This window comes from Aythya marila (assembly GCF_965140915.1).
Source record: "Aythya marila genome assembly, chromosome: 11".
NCBI lineage: Eukaryota > Metazoa > Chordata > Aves > Anseriformes > Anatidae > Aythya > Aythya marila.
This window is the reverse complement of record NC_139052.1, coordinates 8249872-8274163: the sequence shown is the minus strand read 5'-3', so window position 1 is coordinate 8274163 and position 24292 is coordinate 8249872. Positions and strand designations below refer to the sequence as shown.

Sequence of the window (24292 nt, the reverse complement as noted above, 5' to 3'; positions counted from 1 at the left end):
CCATTTCTAAAGTCCCAGTGAATACTTCTGCTATAGTGTGACACATAACTGCAGCATGCATCAAGCTTTTACCTGGATAAGGGGTCAACCCATTCACTTTACATTACTGTGCATCTTTGTTCTTGTAAAAGGGAAGGGTAAAGCGTAAACCATGAAAATGAAAAAGCCCCACGCGTTTTTTCCCTTCTCTGCTCTTAGATAAGATGGTTTTGCCGATGAAAGAGATTGTTTTACTGTGTCCAGGCCAATAGTTTTTCTCCTAGGATTAGAGAGAGAGAGATCAGAGCAGGTCATGCTGAGCCAGCACGGCTGCAGCTGGACTTTGACACCAGTCGCCAAGCTGGCCAGTTTAAAGCCAAGCCAGGCAGAGCTGCACAAACTGCAGCCTGCAGCACTGCAGCAGGTTAACTATTTAAACCAGGAACCTTTTTTCCATACTTCCCATCCAGAAGAACAGCAGCTGACTGGAACTATGGATTTGGCACTCTTTAGCAGGCAAGAAGATTTACTGCAAGTATCTAAAAATACACTTTATGGCTGAGAGCCCAAGGAACTGATCAATGAAAGTTCAAGAGGTGCATTTCACAGTCCAGATGTTCTCAAACTGTGCTCTACTGAAAGCAGGCAGAGGTGACTGGTCACAGCATATTGTTCCCCCCTCCTCTACATCACTTCACATCCAAAAGTGGAAAATTACATCTACAATTAAAAATATTTCTCCCTAAATGTTCTCCTTTTGCTGGAGTTCGCATAAAAATGTCACAACAAATCCGTGGGAGAAGTAGTTGTCCCAGAGACAAATTCGTATACAATGTGAATCAACTTGCACTGCTGCAGCAGGGTGACCTTAAGGAAAGCTCTGAACACACGAAAGCTGCGGGCTTGGGGCTCACCTGGCCGTGCCATGCACATATTCAGGATAATAACAAAATTCCACAGCATAAACACGATTTTCCTAACCTGACCTATGCATTTTTTCCATAGATATGGTGTTGAAACTTGTGTAAAACTGGGAAAGAGCAGGAAGTCTTACCCAATTATTTAATGAAAACACCTTGCAGGATTTTCTAGGCGAATGGACTGCTGAAGTGAACAGTGTTATTAGATCTTAATTTATTGTAAATTCATGCCTGAAAGCTTTTTTCCAACAGTTCAGTTATAAATGACGATAAAAATGCAAAACTGTGCCTTGGGGGGAAATACAAGAGCTGGTTTAAACATATATTTATCCATGCACTAAAACAAACACAAAACTCGCACCAACCTGAAAAAAGCCTAAGCTTGAACACAACACTGTCACTCCCCTTACACAGGGGACACACAGAAGCTAGTTATGGACACATCCATATCCTCCTCCCTCCTTTCATTTGGACATTAAATTCCCAACTGGCCACTGGAGTTCTCAATGGCCACTGGCAAACACCACGGCAGAGTAGGGAAGCACCCGGGTGCAGCACGCAGACTCAGTGCTGTAGCTGTATACCACGCTCCTGGGCTGGACCACGATAATCCTAACACTTCAGACCTTTGGGGTGCGAGCATACCTAGCCTGGTACAAGGGAAGTCATTAGAAGTGGCGCACCGTGTAGCTTCACGGCCCACAGGAGAGAAGTGGAAAAGATCACGTACCACTCTGTGGTACACCAGCTATGAGCTTTACCAGCAAGTCCTTTCTTTCTCCTTTCCTTGTGAAGATGCACACTTGTCGTAAGAGCGCAAACACGTAAGCATCCCCAGGGAGGCTCTGACGCTCTTTTACTGCATTTCCCAGAAAGCAGCCAATTTTGCCAGGTCAGGAGAATTTGTCATCTTTTCTACAAGTTATAAGGCACAAAGAAAAAACTAAAGCCAAGTTCAAATGTTCATTGTCTTCCCTTGCTCTAGCACTTCACTCTGCTTCATTTTTCCCCTCCTAAGGACAACTTTTGCCCTTGGCTTCATGTCTGCTCCAGTCACAGAGCTGCTTGGTAGTAGCTGAAGACGCGTTACATTCTGCCCTTTTCTCAAACCTGAATAACCCAGACAACTCCCTGCTCTTACTAATGCTGCTATTTAAACACCACTAACTCAAATTTTTGGCCATCACTTCCACAATATTTCCAATTAGCCACTTTTAAAGCAAGCCACAGCATTTTAGCTGCGTACTCAGTTTCTGGAGTGAACAAGAACTGGTTTCAACTGAGAGGTTCATCTCGTCACTGCTCGGGCCAATGGCTTCATGAGCAGACCGCTACACCAGCATTTCTGACAGCATTTTGCTAGCAGATTCCTTACAGACGTGCTGCCAGATCTGCCCCACTCATGGCTATGCTGTTAAGTATGGGATTCGGGTGAAAAAAATAAAAATAAAACACACACACAAGGAAATGATTTCCTTAGTTCACTGTCAGTTTTGTTGGTTGAAGGGTTACTGAGATCATGGACACTGCCCTCTTGCTACCCATTTTTCATGTGTGTTCTGGCAGCTACATACAGCTAGACAGATCCCTTTATGTATGATAAATGCTTCAATCACTGCCATCTCCTTAGGGAAGGCAGAGAGTGCTGATCACAGCTCAAAGAGGTATATAGCTCACTCGGAAAATACAGCTTCTCTACTGCAAGGCAGACTGATCTTCTGCAGGCTGAACAGTCACAGATACAGAACATGTGGCCAGTTAGCTGAACACGCTGGGCTCCCACTACTTTGAGAAGTTTTGAATGCTTCTGCTGTCCTTTAAGGCAATTGTTTTATCACATCATTGCTTTTTCTTTAAACTCCAGTTTAGGAAAAAAAAAAAAAAAAAAGATGCTTGGCTTTTAAGCAGAATGAAATCCATAGAAAGAGGTTTGTCCATCAAGACCTGTTCCCCAGATGCTCTAAAGCAGATTACTGAAGCACCTGGGGATTTTGCCAAGCTGACAATTCACTCCAGTCAGGAACTCACACGCCCCAATGAACCTGTGATCTTACTTTAGATCATGCTCTGACACACTTGCAAGAACTATCAGCTATTGCCACTGCAGTCAGTTTCCTATTTTACTTTATAATCTTCAAAGCATTAAAATCTAAATTATTTGTAAGGTAGAGCTACTCGTTCTTCCACAGAGAAGGAAAACAAGGTATAGTGACTGAGAAAGACTCACTATTTCTGTCGAAAATTCCACTTGCATGCCTTAAATCAAATAATGAAGGAGAACAAGTTTTTGTTTTCCTCCTTTTTCTCCTCCCAGGCAGCTTGGTAAGCTTCTAGACAGTTTTAAACATACTGTATTAAGAAAAAACAACACCCCGAAGATTAAACAGTCTGTACAGCCATGAGTGCTGCTGCAGGCAAACGCACGTAACAAAATTAAATCTGATAAACCACAAAACATCTTAGACACTTGCAGAACTTCAGGTACCACACAGAAAGTAGAAGTGCAACAAAGGTAGTAAATATGCAGCCTCTGGTGTTGTAAAAACTTTCACAGAACTCAATTTAGTTCTTCCACCAGCCAGATAACATATCAAATACGCATATTTTATACATTTCAAACCTAGTCTTGGAATGCAAACATTGCCATTATCTGTTTAATGCAAACAGATTTTAATTTTAAATTAAATTTTAATTTAAAAGTTTAATTTTAATTTTTAATTTAAAAGTTTAATTTTAATTTAAAAGTTTAAAAGTTTTAAGTTTAATTCAAGGCATAATCAAACTACTGGCAAAGTTCTAAATGCTGATATGCTATTGATAATATGATGTCTCCTGACCTGCATGTAATTAAAGGTTTCAGACACATTACATTCTTCTGCCAAATGCTGTTCATGCAGCATGTGTTACATACCCAGTAAAACTCATAGAAAAAAAAAAAAAACAACACAGCCTATTTCAGCCCACTCATTGCTTTGTTAAACTGCATAAACAAAAGCAGTACACAGCCTCAAGATGAGATGTCCTTCCTTTTAGGGAAGGAAGACACCACTGTCACCACCTGTGTTTTCTGCAATACCAGATTCTCCATTATGTAATTCACGGACCTCAACACCGGATTTCCCCTTTCCTACCTTCAATCTACAACAAAGCATCCTGTGTTGTGTTATGGTAGCATCGTAATCAAGATAAGGATTTCACTTACACTAGACAGTACCTGGACAGAAATCTCCTGTCCCACACAGCTGACAATGTAAGCGAATACAGCTCAAGGCTGCCTGTGAAAGTGCTACTTGGTACTTTTAGATGAGGCCGTGGGCCATTTCTCAATAGATGAGCTGGTGTACGTCATGGAATGCAGCAAACTCCAACTGGGTACTAGCTGATGACAGTCACCTTGTCACTCTGAGACCTGGCTGCATTTCTCAATGCATCAAGCAAGCAAATAACCAGTTAGTCTTTGCTATTCATTGCACCCAGCACTTTTGTATTCAGATTGACAGGTTATCAGCTACTGTGGCTGCAATACCTTCCCTCCCCCCAAAAGTAAAGTTACCTGACACAGCTAGAAGTTCTTCAGGAGCAACAAGCCCATCTAATCTTCCAACAAGCAGCACATTCAGTTTGGGTGCAACATCCAGCCTCCAAACCAAGAAGGACCAAGTTTCTTTCCATAGTTCCCAAACTTCAAAGGAGTCTAAGTGAGTTGCCAAAGAAAGTTTTTAATCAAAAGCAAAAGTAAGGAAATAAAAAACTTAAAACTGGACAGTATGTAGCTCAATATTCAATACCCTCAAAAGGGGTTGTAAAAGTCTTTGAGCCCCTATTCCTCCTGCTGTAGAGGGAATCCTCTGCCTTGCATTCCAGGCCTTCCCAGCATTTCAAATACCTTCATTTGCACATCAAAACTCCTCTACTGTCTGGCAGTACCTGAAGCTTGGGCACTAGCCGAAGAGCTGCACTTCAAAAGGAGAAATAATAGACTCCTGCTTAGCTGGAGCTGTCTCATTATACCTGCACAAGTTATTTTTGTTTCTAGGGTTAGAACAGCAGATGCAAGAAGGCCAGTGTCTTTAAATACCATCTAAACCCCTCATCTAATACTAGTCTTGCAAGTCACTATGATGACCTGATCCTCGCTTCTAGGACCGTAGACAAATTGCCTTATCAGTTTTTTATGCTCACAAAAAGCAGACTACTAAAGATTTTTTCCCCCCTTTGTCACATTACAAGTCAATAGCAGGGAGCCAAGTTTGGTGAAAATATCCACGAAAATGAACATGCCACAATTACATCCATCAGGGACTTAACCTTCAGCAAGCTCCCGAGTACTTAAATAATATATTTCACAAGACTTCACCACAAGTCATACAACATCCCGCACTGAAACAACCCAACCACCACACAAACCGCCCCGTCTCTGACTGACGGCTGCACCCCACCAGCGGGACTCCCAGCGCTACCTGCTTGCTGCTCCCAAACACCACTCGGTATTCCCACGGTCAGCCTAGTTACACAACTGGGTACTGAGGATTAAACTTCTGCTTTAAAATACATTAATACAAAGAGCATCTGCTCAAAAACATTTCCTGTGATGTTATGTTTGAAATGTGAGTTTCAAACTCACACTTGCTCTGAAAATTTCATGTGAGCTTCCCATTGAATATTTAAGTACAGGGCAAAACCTTCTTTGCAGGAAAAAAAAAAAAAAAAAAGAACAACAACAACAAAAGATATCAGTGCCACATTAAAAACTTGACTGAGCTTTTGCTTAATACAAAATAAAAACCTTAAGGAATGAAGTGAACTTCAACTCCAGCCACTCTCCACCCCCGCCCCCCAAGCCCAACCTATTCCTAGCAGCCCCCCAGCACTTTCACTCCCACAGCAGGGGCGCTGAAGCTCTCTTACATAACGAACCTGCAGGTAACTACCAAAGATGAGAATCCCTGACCTAAGCAGCAAGCAAGATGGCTTCAGGTAAATCACTAGCTTCTGATTCTCCCACCGGCTTTCTGGTTTCATAATCAGTGTTTCCAGTATAAAAAAAAAAAAAAAAAAAAAGGATTTTCCATGTTCTTACATGGAACAAACACTATTGGTTGAAGAAGCAAACCATACAGAAGAGTAAATGCAATTTATTTCATACATACTACAGTATGAATTTAGTGTCTGTTACGCATTTAAAAAGACTGTTACAAGCCTGTGCTAGGATGGGAAAGTGTCAGCAGAATATTTAGTGGTGTGTGTAGAGTATTGCCTCCATAACTAAGGTTTTCCTACACATCTATCACCATTCACAACATTACCTTATAAACTCCCCTGGGACAGGACTTGTCTTTTATCTCTACTTGAGCAGTCCATACCACAGTCCAAGTCCCTGTCTTTGCCTTAAATACAAGCATAGCACAAGTAATTTTAAAGACAGAAGCCTGAAAGTGTTCATAGAGCACCCTTTGTGTTCGCTCCCTACTTAATTCCCATTTACAGTTCAGAATAAACACTTCAGCTGTCACTCTGTTACCAGTTTTACCTCCGTAAGAAATGTCAGATGGGCCAAATTTGCCTGCATAACGACCTCACAGTAAGCGGCAACCAGATGGACAGCACATGGCCATATGCTCTCCTTTGCTGAAAGGTGAAGCAAGCAAATATGATCAGAAAAAAAAGGAAGGAGAGTGGGGAAACAAATACCACTGCAGTACACCCAATAAGTCGTGCACATGCTTTCCTCCCAGAAGCGCATGCACACTTTTCCATTCCTTGTACCTGGGGATCTGACCTGCAGGGAAGTGAGGGCAATCCTTAGGGGGCCGGTACAACCACGGTACAGGTACGGGGCAAGGACCTTCATCGCCATGGCCCCAGGGTAACGGGAAGAGAAGGGAACACAGACAGGCATGGCACGGCTGCAGAGGCCTCTTCCAACACACCACCAAGAGCCGGGAGGTTCAGAAGCTGCGCCCCCTCTGCACCATCCTCTGAGGTTTTCTTGCCCAGAGATATCATGTCAAAAACTTTTAGGTAAACCTCGATGTTACCTAACTGTCGCATTGCTCTTTCAGCGGGAGGAGACAGTTCAGCCAAATTACATCTCCAAGGAGTACCTGCCCTTTTGAACTAATCCTAAAAATAACACCTTTCAAAGTTAAGCACATCTATTTTGTTACACTACTGCTCCCTGCCCAGAAAGTCCTTCTTAAAAAAAAAAAAAAACAAAACAGTAATATTGCTGAAGGTGGCAGCTGGTAATAGACAAAAAAATAAATATAGGCAAGAAAAAGATAGTTGTTTTTTTGTTTGTTTTCTATTTTTAAGACCTTTGTGCAAGTTAACATGCACCTTGACCCATATCTCACTTTCCTTTTCAAAAGAGGCTTTCAAAGCTAGCTTTATCATTCCAGATAAGAATGTGATAACTTACTAGACACGGGTTATAAAATCCAGGTAGCTATTACATACAAAGAAAAGTTGTGGACTGTGCACTAGCTGAGACATCATACACCTCTTGTTTACATCGTGGCTGTTTGATATTAATTATTACTGACAGGAGCTCTCTAGTTCCCTTTAAGAAGAGATTTTTTTTTTTTTTAATTTGCACTATCACCTAAATGAACTGGTTGTCCAAATTATGGATTTTTTTTATAAGACATTATTTGATAGACTTGAGAACAAGTATTTAAGGTAAAACATTAAAATCAACAGCCAAAGTCATACCAACTTCAATGAACTTTGTACTTTGCTATTTTTTATATATGAATTTTCATTTTCTCTTAGCAGAAAAAGCTGGTAGGTACACTTAAGCCTCAGATGTAGCACTTCCCACTGTGAAGACTTGCAACTTTTTGAGAAGCTCTGCCACTTGCCTTGTTTGCAGGCAGCCTTTGAAGCTGTCTGGGACAGGAGAGATACTCTGTCTCATGGCAATCCATGCAACTGAATGGTTTTTCTTTGCCTTTTTTTTTTTTTTCTCTTAAGAAAAAATATCCACTGGCCACAAGCTCCATGTACGCCATGGCTGGGCAGCTTGCACTGCTGGCACAACAGCAGCAGACAAATGCCATGGAGCACTTAGGGCTTGCTGAAGCAAGAACACCGAGAGGCAGGAGAGAAGACAAGACAGGTCAGACTTCATCCATTGTTTCCCTAGACAGAGCACAGACCCCAGAGGTCCTTCCTCACCCACAGAACAACCACCTCACCGAATAAGGCAGTTGCATGAACTAGCAGCTACTGCTGAAGACTCAAATCTCACTTTGGGATTCGTTAAGGTCAAGGAGGGAAGTTATACCTCTACGTAATTTATTTTTATTTTATGCAATACAAAGAGGTTCCATGTTAGAACCTAACTTTGCAAGACAGCTATTCAAGTCAAAAGTTAAACTCCAGACTATTAGGAAGCATCATACTTAGTACAGCATCTGACAACCACTGTCTGCGTTGGTCATCTTTTTAAACGTTAGAATCACATGCTATGTTTCTGCAAATCATTGGCTCATTCAGTGTACAGGCAGAGCTAAGTCTCTCCATCTCTAAATCAGACGGTTTCTGACTTACAGGTCTCTGATTTTGCAATCAAAACATTTGAACATACATTTTAACACATTGTGTTAATCAGCATACAACACCACAGGTGTACGAGGCATTTACGCAATGCAGGGAAAGATGCAGTACTCGCCACAAGGCTTCCAATTGGAAGATGTTAAAGCAACACTAGACCCTAGACAAGATGAAACAAAAGTGAGACAGAGGGACAACCTCTTCATGCTGAAGTTATTATGGTCTTGAATAAAAAGGAAATAAGCAGATGTATTTTATATTGCTTAGGTACTGACAAGAATCATTAAAGCTTCCCTTGCTACTTGGGTTTACAGGAGTCAGCCTTTTATTACACTCAAGGAAAAAAGTGATTTTAACAGGATTACAGGTATCTAACCAAGAGCTCATTGTGACCTTATAACTAAGGATTTAAACCCTTATGTATAGCTCTTGTTGAGCTAAATCCTACCCCCAGTAAACAGGTGGACTGAAATATAACAGACTGAAGTAAACCTTTGGTTGCGTTTCACACAGCCCTAGCTCCCAGTGTACCTCCTAAGACAAAAAGTGCAAAAGAAGGTTTCAGTTCACCTTCAGCATGAGCCTCCGGAACCAAACAGAGCACACAGGGCAAGTTGTTAGCACCCTACAGTGACAACAAACTAAGGTCTATTAGGTATCACTTGAAGTTGGAATTTTTACCAAGGATGATGATGCCCACCCCCGCTACAAAGGCAATCCTACAAGTATTGATAGAGTTCAGAATTTCTTCAAGGCAAGTAAAAAACAACTCTCCATTTTCCAACCCTGCACATTCCAGATTTGCACCTCAAACTGCTAAACCTAACAAGAGTGGTGCCACCAGGTTTCAACAGCACACAGTATCAGGCTAGGGCCTGCCAGGAGAGGAAAGGGAAGAATCAAACCAGTCGTCTTCTCACATACCAAGTAGCAACAAAGATTCTGCAAATAGCATTTTGTTGACACTTTTGATGATAACACGAGGCAGAAAGGTCTCCGTCTCACTGCCAGTAGGAGTGGTTCTGCAGCATTCACATGGACAAAGTATTCTGTCTGTTAAGTAACCCCACTGTCCAGAGAGCACCTGGGCTGAGCACTGTGCAGACATGGCATGTCTTTTGATGCTCTTGTAGAGAGAAGGCAGATGGTTTTACACTACGCAACACAATTCAGGTAATTACCATTCTATTGGTATGTAATGCATGCTAATCTAGATGAACGCTGATGATAAATTGTAGGTAAATTTGTGTCTTATCAGGGTCTTATAGGGCAATGCAATTTCTCCTCCTAACAGGGTGGAAATCACACTACAGTGAAACCACGTTCTTGATCACACTTGAAATTTTACTTTTAGCTTAGAGGGACAGAAGTAGCAACCTGTGATGCAATACTACTGCAGAGTCAGAAACTGCAGTGTATAGCCCATCAGAGATGGAACCGTCAGCAAGCTGCCAGCTAGCAAGCTTTCAGCAAGTCTCAGCTGAACCCAAGTTGGAGAAATAGCACCACAGCACCCAGGGCGAGCAAAAAGAGCTGCACACATCTGCTACAGGGCACCTTCAGAACTACCGTCACAGGTATATACCTTACTAACCTTCAAGAACAGACACAGTGACAAGAAAAACAGCTATGCTGAGCACTGTGTTCTGCATTTACAGTCAGTCACAGTCTGAAAATACTTCAGCTGAGTAGCAGGCTTTCGCTAGCACTGGCACTGCAAGCATACACTGCTCATGTCTTAATTTTCTTGCTGACCTTTTCATAAATCCGTTGGAGCTGAGATCTTCATCTCCTTCACTGCTCCAGTACACAAGCCAGAATAGATGGTACAAACTCTTGCTACGTGTTGTTCTCTTTGCCTGATATTGTGTTTAGCGTACTTATGACATGCAAGCAACATTTAACTTTTTTAAAAACTTGGACCTCTTCTCAACCTTCAGGTAGAAAAAAACACAACACTTTGTGCTAAACAGAGGAAAGTTAATTTAGCAATTCAATGAGTAGCATCAGAACAGAGCTACAAAAACTCCACTTTCTTCCCAAACATTCAAGCATATGTGCTGCTTCAGAATACGGGCTCTTTACTCACACTGTCACTTCACTGACTGTAAGCATTCTCCTCAGAGTGCTTAGGAAACATAACACGTTTGAGGCAGTACACATTTGCTTCTTATTCAGCATCTTCAGTAACTGAGAAGCATTCCTTCCCTTTTCTGCCTCACAATACAGACCTTGTTCACAGGATCAAGTAACAGTTTTTTCCCTACAAGATAATTACCGCAAGATGTTAATCACTAAATCTTGTTGCGAGCACTTATATGCTACTACCATACAGTCCAATTTACAATATGTCCATAATGCAGTCACACTATTAATAACTCTTTTACCACCACCCTGAGTGAACTTGCAGCACCCACACAGGAACTACCAGAAAACCACTATCCACAAGCATTTGGCCACTTGAGCCATGCTCAGGTAGCAATGTTTCACAACACGTTGAAAACAGGCAAATCGCTTACCTTTCTTGGTTTGTGCAGATTTCAGTAGTAAATGACAAAAAGAAAAAAAAAAGAGGGAATCCTGTCAGTCCTACGACAAAATGGGGATTCCTGACTCTTGTGCCTACGAGGTGACAGGTGCCCTGCGTTTAGGCTAACCTCCCCTGTCTGCCGGTTGCCTCACGAGCAGACAGCTGTAGGCAGCCTACCCCATTACTCCTTTACTCCCTTCGTACGCACACAACCCCTTGCAGCTATCACAGCGGTGCCAGCTGCACGCCCGGTCCAGCACACAGCCCGCAGATCGGTCTGCTCGCAGACACGCGTGTGAGAACCAGGAGCTCCCGCCGGAGACGTTTGCCGGGCTCCTTCCCCGGACTCGGGGGACACGCGCGCTGTTTCCCTCGGGTCAGCCGCAGCACGGCAGCGCTCGCGGTCACAGCCCCGCGCTCCCACAGCCCGCAGCGGGCCCGGTACCTCTGTCCCGCTGGCAGCAGGCACGCGGCCGGTCCCCTCGGCCCGAGCGGCTTCCACCTCAGCAGAGGCCGGCCCCGGCTGCGGCGGCACCGAGGCGCTACGGGGGGCAGGAGGCTCCCCCCCTGAGCGCCGGGGCCTCGGGGTCTGGCAGCGAGCGAGCAGCCGGGCAGCGGCGGCACCTCCCGGGCGGGACCCGAGCCCCGCAGCGGGCCCGAGGGGCCCCAGCCGGCCGCGGCCGAGCACGGCGGGTCCCGGCCCCGGCCCCAGCCCCGGAGCCCCCGGCCCCGTCCCCGCCGCCGCCGGCCCCGTCCCCGCCGCCGCCGGCCGCCTCCGAACTTTCCCCGCGGCGGAGGCTGGGGCTCCCCGCCCCGTCCTGTCCCGTCCCGCAGCGCCGGGCTCGGCACGTACCTGGTGCCGGGTGCCCGCTGCCCGCTGCCGCCCGCCGCCTCAGCGCTGCCTCAGCTCCCCGCGCGGGGCCGGCGGCCGTGAGGCGAGGTGAGGGGCCGGGGGGGGGGGCCGAAGGCGGGAAAAAGGAGGGGGGGGGGGGGGGGGCAATGCTCGCGCGCGCGCCCGGCCTTCCCCGCGCGTCGCCTTGGAAACAGCGGGGACGTTCGGCGGGGGGGGTGCGCGTGCTCGCCACGCGTCACGTGCTCGCGGCCAGCCCAATGGCGGCGGCGGGCGCTGTAGTACTACGGGAGGGGAGGGGAGGGGAGGGGAGGGGAGGCTCCGGGCCCTGAGGGAGGCCCCGCCCCCAGGGGCAGGTGGGGCCCGGCGGGGGGGGTCCCGGCGCGGGGTCGGGCCGGGTCCGGCGGCAGGCTGAGAGCACAGAGCGCAGAGCTGCGGGGTAAGCGGCGCCCCGAGCGCTGAGCGGAGGGCGCTGGGCTGAAGGAGCCGGTCGGTAGCGGACCCCCCGGGGCGGGCACAGCGCCTGCCTCGCTCGCCCTTTGCTGCCGCAGCGCCGTCCCCGCCGGTGACTGCCCGGCAGCCGGCTGGTGCCGCCGCGGGGCTCGGAGCCGGCTGCAGCCTGCGGCTCGCCTCCAGCGGAGCCCCGGGGCACCGCGGAGCCGTGGCCGCAAGGCGCGGGGCATCCCGGCGGGGCTTCCCGGGGAGCCCGGCGACAAACTCGGCGGCAGCAGCGCTGGGCGAGGAAGCGGCGAGCGCACAGCAGGAGGGAGCGGGGCTGCGGTGGCTGCTGGTGTGCAAGCCCAGCGGTGGTTTTGTCACGCACGTTCTCAAGTTTAGGCATTCTTTTTGATTGAGCTCTTCATTCCTTTCAGGCATTTGGTGGATTTTTTTTTTTTCTGACACCTGGTCATTTGCTGTACTAAAACCAGTTATGAGCTCCATGTGGTAAGGGTGCTCGCAGCTACCCCCTAAATAAGAAAATGAACTCCTTTTAACAAGACTTGGAGATAGCTCTTAGAGGAAGCAAGAGGCGAAGGCTACTGACTGCTTGGGAGGTATCAAGGACACGTCTGAGAATGACATTTAGGTTTAATTAGCCTGCTAGCAGATAGTGCAATTCCTAAAACTTTTTCAGTACACAAATATTTGAGCTCAGTACTGAGGCAGAATGAGATTTTACTTCTTTTGTTTTAAAAATAAATACATAATGCGGTAAAATCCCATTCTTGAAGAGAGCCGTAAGGTACAACTTAATCTAAATGAGCAAACAGGGTATGTTTGAAATAGTCATGTGACTGAAATGATCTTTATTTTGGGGGAGAGCTTTTATAGAAATTAATTTTGAGTATGTTTGGATAGCAAAGAACCATAAAACAAACCCCAGATCCTTTTTCAGTGTGTTCTTTTTATCTGCTCATTAAGATAACTTCCAGTTATCATCTTTTGGGGATACTGCATCTGGTGGATGCTTCGAATAGTTAGCCATTAAAAGCACACACAAGTGTGCTTGGTAATAACAATTCACTGTTTTAAGTGTATGGGGAGTAAAGCACATGGGTTTATGTAAAGACAAATCTGATTAGTTGCCAAGGCTTTTCCCAGCCTCCAGTATGGCTGTACATTAGTGCATATTTTTGCTAGAGAGCTGAACATGCTGCAGTTTGGGGTTTGAGCCCTCAGTCTTCCCAGAAACCCAGTAGTGGTTCCCACAAAAGAACAAATGTATTATTTCCCCTAGTGCTCCAGTGCCCAAGAAGCACAAATGTGCATGCGATTTCCCACGTGGCTCACTTTAATCTGTGGCTTCTCAGCTACAGAATAGTAACCCAGTGATTCTATAGCTTTCTCAGCATTCAACAGGGGACACACACAGAGTTCCTACCTCACAGGCCCAGTTCAGCAAAGTACTTGAATATACTTTAATTTGGTGATTTACAGGAGACTAGGATATTTTTAACTCTAAACATGATTTAAATCCTTTCCTAAACTGAAGCCCTTGTTAACAGAATCAGATCATGAAGATGAAGATGGACAGGACTTTCAAGTAATTGAAGAAGTTGAAACGGTATCCGTATATATATCTCAGTATACAAGGTGACCTAACTTTAATGTATATAGTGTAATCTTTCAAACAATGTAACCAATATTAATATTGGTTTAGATGAAAAATGTGTAGGAAAAAGGGTAGAGCTGACCTGAACTGTTTTCAGCAAAGTAAACTGCCACAGAGCAAAATAGACTAAATTTCAGGTTAAAATACTCTAACCTGATATACAAAGTAATCTTCCAAAGATCTCCCAAGGTGCATGCAATGTAAATGTTTGAACATGCACAGAATTGCATTCCGAGTTTCTCTGAGAGTAAAGCTACAGCTGTGTCTTAAAAGAAGACTTTGAGTTTGGAAAGTGTTGAGTGGATGAACAAACAATCCTTTGTCTTGCAAGTACTGGTTCACTGCATTCACTGCACAGGTGTAAACAAGTTAGAATCAGGTTTAGCAACAACTTCTGCTGTAACAATTTGTTTTCTTTGCCTTATGTCACCATACATCAGTTTATTTTTCTAATGAGGTAGACAGCCCGATTTATTCTGTTTCAGACTGATACATACCTAAACTTCTGGTAAGAGTGAAACAAACATCTCAGAGAAAAATAGTTGCTTATATAAATAAATGCATGGTTACCTAATGATTTACTTTTAAGTCTTAAACATAAACAAGTAGACAAATCTGAAATTGTACTACTTGTTATCAAAACTTAAGCACAAAGTAGAGTTATAGATACACACATACATACCCCTGGACTGTTCAGGGGATATTTTCACTCCCTTCTTCACCACCCCCAATTTTTATGAATACGCGAGCAACAGTCTAAAAAAGTATTCTTTTAAATTATTTCATTCTCTGCAGTCAGTTTGTAAATTTGTAGTACACTGAACAAGTATAGTCCTAGTCCAAACAACCGACGAGGTATAGCACATCCATTCAACACAAAACACACTGATGCAGTAAAAAACTGTCAGCTTCCTCCAAGTTATTTTCTGCTGGATCGGTGAACTTAAGCAACTCATGAAAAGGTTTAACACATACCCGTAGCAGCAGAGAGATGGTGAGATGCATACCTGGCAGTAAGATAGGAAAGGAGATAGGAAATCTCCTTTTGGCAACAGCAAAATCAAGGTTTTTTGGCTGTTCAAGGGCCCACAGCCTGATTAAATCTGATAAAGGAACCAGTCTGAAATGTAGGTTATATCCTATTTATATTTTCTGTTATGAGAGCTATTGGATATTATATAGTTTTGTGGGAGATTCTGAGAAAAGGGAGGTTAAATTATAAAGCACTGCTAGCTCTAATAAAATGCAGCTTCTAATCAGATTCTTGACTGCTGCATATTTTTATAACACAATTTATATATACTGCATTGTGTGAATGTTTTGCATTCTGCAGTAAATTTCAGCTCTGGTAACCATAATAAAATACACAAGCGATTCTGTGAGCATAATGGGGTGTTACCCTACTCTATACTTGGCCTCTGTATTCATGTTTGTCTTTGTTGTAACCTCACCCACAGTGCACTACACAACTGTGTAAGTTTGAAGCCTTTTTAATAATACACACAGAATCCAGATCTTAGATGCTGAAAATAATCATCTCCAGGCTGACCTATTTCTTGTGGAAAACAGGATTTTAGTTCTGAAGTGGATAACGTTGGTTGGTTCCTTTGTGCCACGTTATTTGAATCGTGGTTGTGTACACAAAGAAAGCAAAGTTGCATATCTGTAAGACAGCCCAAGAGGACAGCCTTTGGGTGGTGACGTTGCTGTTACAGCCTGGTATCACAGGGAACTGCCATTTCAGATTTTCTTGTATGGACAGGACACTTAAAGAGCTAGAGAAGCCATTTAAGGGCCAAAGAAAAATAGAACTGTCTGCTTATAAAGTAAGTACAAACATGTTATACCTTTTGAAATGGGCCTCTAGGGAACGTTTCCTTTGTACTACTAAAAGCTGTAGTTATTTCTGGTGAAATGGGCGATTTATTTTATTTGGTCATTTAACGGGCAAAAATCATTTAACTGAGGAAGAACTTTCATGTAGATGGTGCAAGGAGAAGAACTACTATATCTACTTTAAAGGTGAAAGAGAAATAAGGATTCTTTTACTGTCTGTGATTCTTTGCATTTCTTCCAATACAGGATAGTTTGCCTATTTGTTTTATTTACACTTTAAAGTATAATTAAGACCAAAAAAAATAAGAACACTGAAAAATAAAACCTTCCATGTTAGGCACGTTTAGTAACTTATTTGCTACGTTAAGCCTTGAGTTCAGCTTACAAGAAAAGAGAATGTAATAATGGTAGATGGTTGTAGAGTTGTCATGTTGACAGAATAACAATTTCTTTACATTGCTTTTTAGCAATGTAAACTGAAAGCTGGCTTCTGTCTAGACAGTTCCTATTCCATATTTTAAAAATAATAGTCCAAATTTAGATTTGCTGACTTCTGCTGAATTCACAGCCTAGATTACTAATTTCACCTGACATTCAGATGCAAGAAGCACTCAAGTGAAACACACATGCTCTCTCCAAGAAATAAATTGTTTTTATTTGTTAAATGCAAGAACTCTACCACTAAGATCTTATCTGACTGAATAATAATAAGTCTGAGGAGTGAGTCAATTATATGCACTGACTGTCAAGGTACAAACCATAATTTAATTAGCTAGCCAGAAACAATAATTTAGGTGCTTTAAAAGCATCAGGAATACAATTCTGAATAACCATGGCATAATGTTGTTGTTTTTGAACTTCTCGGTGTTTAGGCATGCTTTAGTATGAATTTATCTTCACTCTGTAGCTCTGCCCTTAGAAGTTAACTGAACTTGACGGTATACTTGAATGTTTGCCATTAACTCTGAATTAATGGAATGTACACATAATATTGCTGTCAAAGTACAAGAAATATCTTAGCAGCAACACTATAAGATGCATTCCAATAGCTGTTCCTTCAGGGGAAAAGGTCACTAGGATTAATAATGACATGCTATGTTTATGTGTTTGTTTTTAGGTGCTGTTTTGGAAGAATAGCCTCTGATCAAGATTAAAAATTGTTGTTGCAATAATATGCGAACAGGTAACGTCTTCCAGGTATTTACTTGGATATGTATATATGTATAATTAGTATTCATTGAAGTTGCATTGATTTCAACAGCTGCCACTGGGATCGTAACAACTGCTCTGTGGGACTCCCTTCACTTACTAGGCAGCAAACTAGTTCACTAGGCAGTGGAACAAACTCTCTAAGATGTTTGCTTTGATAATGCCTAACATATCACAGGTTTTAATTGATTATCACACAGTCCAAAACTGATTTGTCAGCATTTCCCACCACTCCCCCTTCCCTTGTGTTTTAGCAGACTTCAGGTTTGGGCAGTCTGTAGTATTTTATCCTCTGGACTAGGCATGACAGCTGAGGCAATGTGGATTATCAAGGGTAGTTTAGTTCTTTGAGGGTTAAGGTGGTGCTGAGCCTTTATTTGTTTTTCTTTTTAATAGACAGGATGGCCAGGTTAAAAAAAGTTTGAATGGGAACAGGCAAGATAGTTTAGGGGCAGGTTTTCATGCACGTCCTTGAAAAAAATAATTGTGCATCAATGTATTTAGAAGCTGCTTTTACCTCTGCCAGTTTTAAGTAATCAGACTAGTTTTAAAAAGAGCACTATTTTTTTCATTCTTTTCCACCCCTCCACCAGTAAAAGATGACTTTTTTTATTTAAAAAAAAGTAACTTGTCTCCTACTTCTCTTTTTAATCTCTCACATAGAAAGATATATCAAAATACAGACATATCGTGTAGAACATATGTTGATAGCATTTCTGCAATCATTAATTGCAAAGGTAAAGCTTTCATATTTTTTAATTGCCCGTCATCATGTGAATTGTTAAACTTCTCTATTTTGATTATACTAGTATGAATGTAGTATGCATTTAACTTTCAAAACATATAATCGGCATTTTTAGCTTAATATATTAACTTATGTCATGAAAAATTGTAACACATTCCCCAGTGTTAATGTACTTGGATTTTTCCTTGTATTGAAACCTTTCTGATTTTCCATTATATTCTTCTCCATCACCGATCTTAAATTCAAGGGGATAAACTGTTCCTTTCATACACTCCTGTCCAGAGCTGTAGCTATCAAATTTGATCCAAACTACTGTATTTCAGTAAAGTGGGCATGGAATATAATAATACCTTTTTTGTATCAAAACCCACTACTAGTAGCATCCTGAATTTTCTTTTATTCTTTTTCATATTTGTGTGCTCTACTTAATACTGCATTACTCAGGTACTTTCATTAAGTAGTAGCAAAATATTAACACAAAAGCTAGGATTAATAAAAAGCACAGTTGGTTGGAAAATGGAGCACCTGGCCCACATGGATGTAGACGCTTCTTCAAATATCACATTTCTGGTAAAATTAAGGTTACCATTTTTCCCTTAGCATTGGAAATAATGTCTAGCACTAGAAAGAAACAGCCTGTAGGGAAATTGTCTGTAGTTATAATCGAAAAGGTTTTGAAGGCCTCCTAGGCACTTTTTGTTCTCTGTCCCTCGCTTTTCATAAGACAGAGTGCCTGAGGTATTTTTCCAGAACAGAAATGCCTAGCTGGATTGCAGAGCTGGTCCTTAATACATGGATCACACTGTAACAGCAAGAGGATCTTTTTCCCCAAATGTTCGGAGACCTGAATGACTGAGGCACCTAGTTTGCTTCAATACTCTACTGCTCTGCCAGTATAAAAAAGTAAGACAGGTACATTTCTGAATAAAAATGAGGAAAAGGCATATACCCATAAGGCAGAATTTTAAGAAAGTTAACAAGTTCTCTCAAGAACAACTTCTAAGGCTTCCCCTGAGCTGTCTGTGAAGACCTTTTTCTGTGGGGCCTACCTTCTACTATCTCGCTCCTCCATCTGGTAAAACGTCAACAACATTTGACTCCCTCAGATACTTAATGGAGTTGAGACCAGGTCAAAGTTGAGAGTTTTGCTTTTTCTCTTAGTTCTTATAATTGCATAGATATCCTGATACAGTGTTCTTGCATTCAATATCCTCTCTCTTCATTTAAGGAAGGATATGGCCTTCAATGCAGTTACACTGCCACAGAAGTTCTACTGTTACATTCAAAAAGGCTAAAATCTAATCATTTGTAGTTCTTGTTCAAAAATTTTCTTTTTTTTTTTTTTCCTGTTGCCATTTTATTCTAATTGTAGTTATACTGTTACTCATGCAAAATAATATTGTCTTTTACAGTGAACCTGCAGTAAATGATTTGCCACTAGACAAGCACAGATAGCCTCAGAGTTAAAGTAACTTTCCATTTAACTCCTAGTAATGTTGGTGAAGCACACATCTGTTATGCCACATCTTGAACCAGGGCAATCAGGTCAAACATCAACAATCTTTCCAGCCTTACATCTCTCCTCCAGCTTCCTAATTTATCTGCACACACACTAAAAGGTCTGGTTACCATTTGAATGTTAACACTTTGATAGCACCAACATGAAACTGAATTCCTGTTGATCTCTGTGATAGAACTGCCTTGGTCTTAAAATGATATATGGACATCATCCACACTCCTGTGTCAATATGACATTGTAGAAATTGAAGAATGTGTGAAAAGACAGACAGTAGGATTACTAAAGATGGCCCAGTACCTACCAGGGTGCATGATGTGTTTGTTGCACAGGGTAAGGGATAGATAAGCTTTTCTACTACTCTGAAAGGTCAGATTTATTCTACGCACAAAGCCATGGAAGCTGCCTTTAAGGAAGAATGTCTTATGACCACACTTTCTCCTTTTTCCTGCAAGAGTAAAGAGGAACCAAAACTATTTGTTTTCTGAGAAACAAATAAGAAAATTAAAATCTCAACTCCTTGTCAACAACGCTGTATTTTGTATAGAGCATGTCTTCCATGCATAAGTAGTGACACAGCAGAATTCTGATTTTCAGAACTTCTGGGAGAAATAACAGCAAAAACAACACCTGAAGTGTGAGGTAACACATGATTCTCAGGCTTGTGATGTCAGAAGACTGTTCTATTTTACTTTTGATTGAGATATTGTGGTTTCATAAGACTGAAAGTATAAATATATACACATATATATAAAATGAGTTAATGACACATTAAATATATGCAGTCCAACTTCCAAATTTAGACTGCTGTCAACAAGAATGTAATTGCAGTCAGCTATTCCATTTATCATATAGTGGGCAATTGCTTCTATAAGTGCCAGCATCAGTGTCCTGGACATTTCATTAGAATGCCTAGTTATGTTTAAAACATAACTTAGGCTTCTTGCATGAACTGCATTAAAAAATAAATAAATAAATAAATAAATTTTGAGATTTGTGGAAATTGCATTGTAACAGTCTTCTATGTATGTAACACTTCACAGGCTAGGTACTTTATTATGATGAGAAAAACTGGTAGTGTCCAACTGCTATGATTCAGTTCTTAATACAGCCTGAAGAAGCTTTAAAATGCCCTGGGCCACAGCTGGGAATATTCTGGGATTATCTGTACTGACTCTGATCCTCTCATAGAAACTAGTTAAGCTCAAAATTGTTTATGCCAATGTAACAGGACAAACTGGACTTCGTATTATATGTATCCCTTTATTTTGTATGGTTTGTGGTCACAAAAGGCAAATGAGGTAATGGAAAATACAAAAGTTCCTGTTCCTACAAGATAAACTTTTAAAATTTATTCATAATCTTAGTGTTCTCTATCTGATACAGTGACCTTTCTTTTGTGATCTTTTTGTGATCTTTTTGCATGTAATTACATAAAACAATTTTGTGATCTTTCTGCATGTAATTACATAAAACAATTTTTCAAGATGGATAATGACATACACTGCTAGCCTGGAAGGCAAGACTAATTCCATATTTGTTCCTAGTGTAGTGATAGCATGTTTTTTTTGTTGTTGTTCTAGTTTGTTTTTATTAAAATGAAGCTGTCCTTCTCACTCCCCCCCCCCCCCCCCAAAAAAAAAAAGTATAATTATTGATAAAAATCCAGAAATCTCCATTTTTCACTGTGTTTATTTTGGTCTTATTTTGAAGATCATGAAGAACTCTGTGGCACCAGTTATGGATCTTTTTGTCTAAATGGAGGAATTTGTTATATGATTCCTACTGTATCCAGTCCATTCTGCAGGTTAGTGATGCCAAAACTTGTGTTTTTAAATATTGGACAGCAGCTATCTCAAAACTTTCTCCATTTTGCTCCTTTAAGAACGTATTGTTAAACCATTACATGAAAGAAAATACCTGTTACCTTGGCTATCCCAAATTCAGTAATTCATGCTCAGATTACTTACCTAGCCCACACAGAAATGACAGTGAAGAAAAACAGTCATGTACTTGGGATATACTTGTTTGATGGTTGCAACAGTACTCAGTTATGTATGCATTCAGAATGATATCTATATTTAGGGCCATGTTTCCTCCCCTCATTACAATATAGAAAGGAACAAAACACCCTTTGCCTAATGGAGAATAAGCTGTAGGAAAGGCATTCAGAATGGCAAAGTACCTTGCCAGCTTTTCTTCCAGATGAATTATATTGCAAAAATTCTGATAACATAAAAATGGCCTGACCTGAACAAAAGGAGGAGGCATGCAAAAAGGAATATAATCTTTTAAGGGAGAAAAAAACAACACAACACGTAACTCAAGACTTACTGTGTTCTCTGAATCTCACTGCAACACTTGAAGGGCAGTATTTACAGTGACAGACCACTTGCTAAAGAAACATCTAGACAGCGCATACAGATGCTTCTTGGGCCATTAGTTTAAAGGTCCATTTTTCCCTTTGGAGCCCAGGTTGCACGCTGGAAAAAGAAACATTTCCTGCTTTTGCATGTATATTTGTTTCCTGTGTAAATACAGCCCTCTCTCTCTTTTTTTTTTTTTTTAAAAACAAAGACATAAGACGATGCTAAATTTAATTTTAGTTTGTCATGGTTCTGTATTTACTAATTCTTAGCTATTGTTTATCAAGATAAATTATGGTTAATTTAATGAATTTACATAACATAATAATAGACATTCAGACACCTACTGTATATACTTCAGGATACTACCTATTTTCCTCCCTATGGCAGCATCCACTCCATCTCCAATCATAAGCTGTAACTAACAATAATAGGGTGAAGCAGACAAAGGAAACAGTCTTTTCTAAGGTGTCTAATTCAAATATTACTTTCTTTTGTTTTATATGGGACAATTCAATCTAAACCAAAAAAAAAAACCTCAGGTACGTAAACTCATCTAGTAGGTGAGAAAATAATTTTGTGGTAAATGTTCATTTAAAAATATATACAGAATATCACTGTCATATAATAAATCAGATCCGGAAATAACGATAAAGCACAAGCGTGCTGCATTGTAATGATTTATTCTAGCTGATAAACCTCAGACTTCTGTGATGTAAAATAAATACTATGTGCACACAAAGTAATGCATTTCATGCATGTTGATATATACATGTGTTTTTTTTTTTTTTCTCTCAAGAAGGAATCCCTTATTATTGACATTAAAATAATAAAATGAAAAAAAGTAGACTAAGCAGCATCGGTGATAAGATTTCAAAGCATCCACTCTCAACTGTTGCTGGACTACATAACAAAAAAGGTCTATCTGATGAAGTAACATGTATTCAGAAAAACTCAATCTTCAGGAGCACAAGTCGGTCAGCATAGACAACTTTACTTTAAAAGAGCTCCAAATGAAGGAATTTGTAATTCAGGTACTAGAAGATTTTATAATCTGCTGAAGCACAAAAAGTACCATTATAAGAGCATTTCTGTTATACTCAGGCAATCCTATAGCATTTAAATTATCAAGTATTTTTCCTCTGTATCTAATGGTTGATTATGAAGTTATATGGGTTTAAATAGAACGCTTCTATTTAAGTATGTCCTCATTCTAAGCATGTTCCTTAATCAGTCAGAGGAGGCTAATTATAGATGAGAAAGGTTTTGTTTACACACAGATATCTTAGTAATCAGCAGTGATGTGAATAGAAACAACAGAAAAAAATGCATTGCTATTCAGCAGAATGCAGAAAAATATTTGGCATTCTGGATCTTCAAGACTGGCATCATCACAGTTGTTCAAAGTTTCTATGATACAGATTTCTTGCAGAAAACCTAAAGCTTCCAAGTGCTCTCAAATGATTACTTCCCACCAACACAACAACTGAATCAGAAATTTAGAACCAAAGGCTGCATCACTGTGAAGCACTGATTAGAAAGGGGAAATGCCCCCTGATTAGAAGGGGGAAATGCAATAAGAATGTACTAGCAAAATGTAAAAGTATCTTAAAACACATTTGCCTTGGCATGCTATTTATTTAGACAAATGTGTTGTGCTCAACATAGTCCACATTACCTGATGCAATGTCATTGGAAGTAATTCCACAACATAAGTGGGAAAATTGCATCATTCTTTAGAAACATGTATTTTGTAGCATGCTCAAATTAAGAGCCACTGTTTACTTTTGGACATTTCATTTATTTACACTATTAAGAAATTGATATATATACATAGAAGATATTTAATAAAATTAAACATTAGTTGACCCTCCCCCACCAGTGCAACAAAGCAGCTTTTAAATACAGCTGATGTATGTTAAAACATGAAGTTGCTCAGCTGCCATCTTCATTTGTTCCTTTTCTAGCACTGAGTTAATGACCTTAGCAGCAAAAGGCACACCTGTCACCATATACAAGATAAGCTTCAAACCTGGGAATGCTCAATTGTACTACAGAAACAAACAGGCAGCAAAAGAGAGAAGGCTGTAAAAGCAGCCGCCTCAGGTGTATCATCAAACACGGGGCTGAAAGATGTTTGCCTCAGCACCTGATATGCAGCTGTCCCAGAATCATTAATTAACACAGTGCAGAATTAAGATTTCATTGCCTGAGGTGAAGTTCTGATATTTCCATGTGCTTACTTGAAAGATAGCTGAGAGTCATCTTTTTTATTTCAGACAAGATACAGGTTGTGTGCTGCTTTTTCTATGTTTGTTTTTTGTTCTCTCCCTCCCTCTTTATAATCAACATTTTCCAGAGTAGAACACAGAACATGCTTTAAGATGTATGCTCGGCACTTTACAAACCATGAGGGTATTTTAAGACCTCCTATAGAAACTGATGCAATGCTGTCGTGTTCCTTTGCTTATTTTGGGCATAGTACTGCCTTAAACATCTGGTTCTGCTTTCTATTTCATACAATGTGGCTAAAATCTCAACAACCTTTTAGCTGCACTGGCATTGCATTTCCAATTTTTTTAATGTATGTTAAATGTGGCTTCCATGGACTGTTCATGACAGGTCAGTCTACCTTATCACAACAGTTCTCTAACCGTGACATTTTAACCCT

The 24292-nt window shown here is 41.2% G+C and overlaps 2 protein-coding genes across 12 annotated transcripts in view; one reads left to right on the top strand and one right to left on the bottom strand.

Annotated features, from left to right (window-relative positions):
• The window catches only part of TMEM266 (transmembrane protein 266), a 77399-nt gene extending 65462 nt beyond the window's left edge, over positions 1–11937 (bottom strand). For 4 of the 7 annotated variants that reach the window (XM_082768968.1, XM_082768966.1, XM_082768967.1 and 1 more), the window contains exon 1: positions 11840–11917. The gene's annotated coding sequence lies outside the window, so the exon portion shown is untranslated. Of the gene's footprint in view, positions 1–11431; positions 11731–11839 lie in introns of those variants that run through there. The other 3 variants (XM_082768964.1, XM_082768965.1, XM_082768963.1) reach the window with 2 other exon arrangements.
• The window catches only part of NRG4 (neuregulin 4), a 47614-nt gene that overhangs the window by 10640 nt on the left and 12682 nt on the right, over positions 1–24292 (top strand). For 2 of the 5 annotated variants that reach the window (XR_014318248.1, XM_082768975.1), the window contains exons 2-3: positions 16903–16968; positions 20969–21062. Coding sequence is in view for 4 of the 5 variants with exons in the window: in XM_082768975.1 (XP_082625101.1) it covers positions 16959–16968; positions 20969–21062 (104 nt within the window). In the remaining variant the exon portion in view is untranslated. Of the gene's footprint in view, positions 1–11832; positions 11927–12220; positions 12276–13851; positions 13931–16902; positions 16969–20968; positions 21063–24292 lie in introns of those variants that run through there. The other 3 variants (XM_082768978.1, XM_082768976.1, XM_082768977.1) reach the window with 3 other exon arrangements.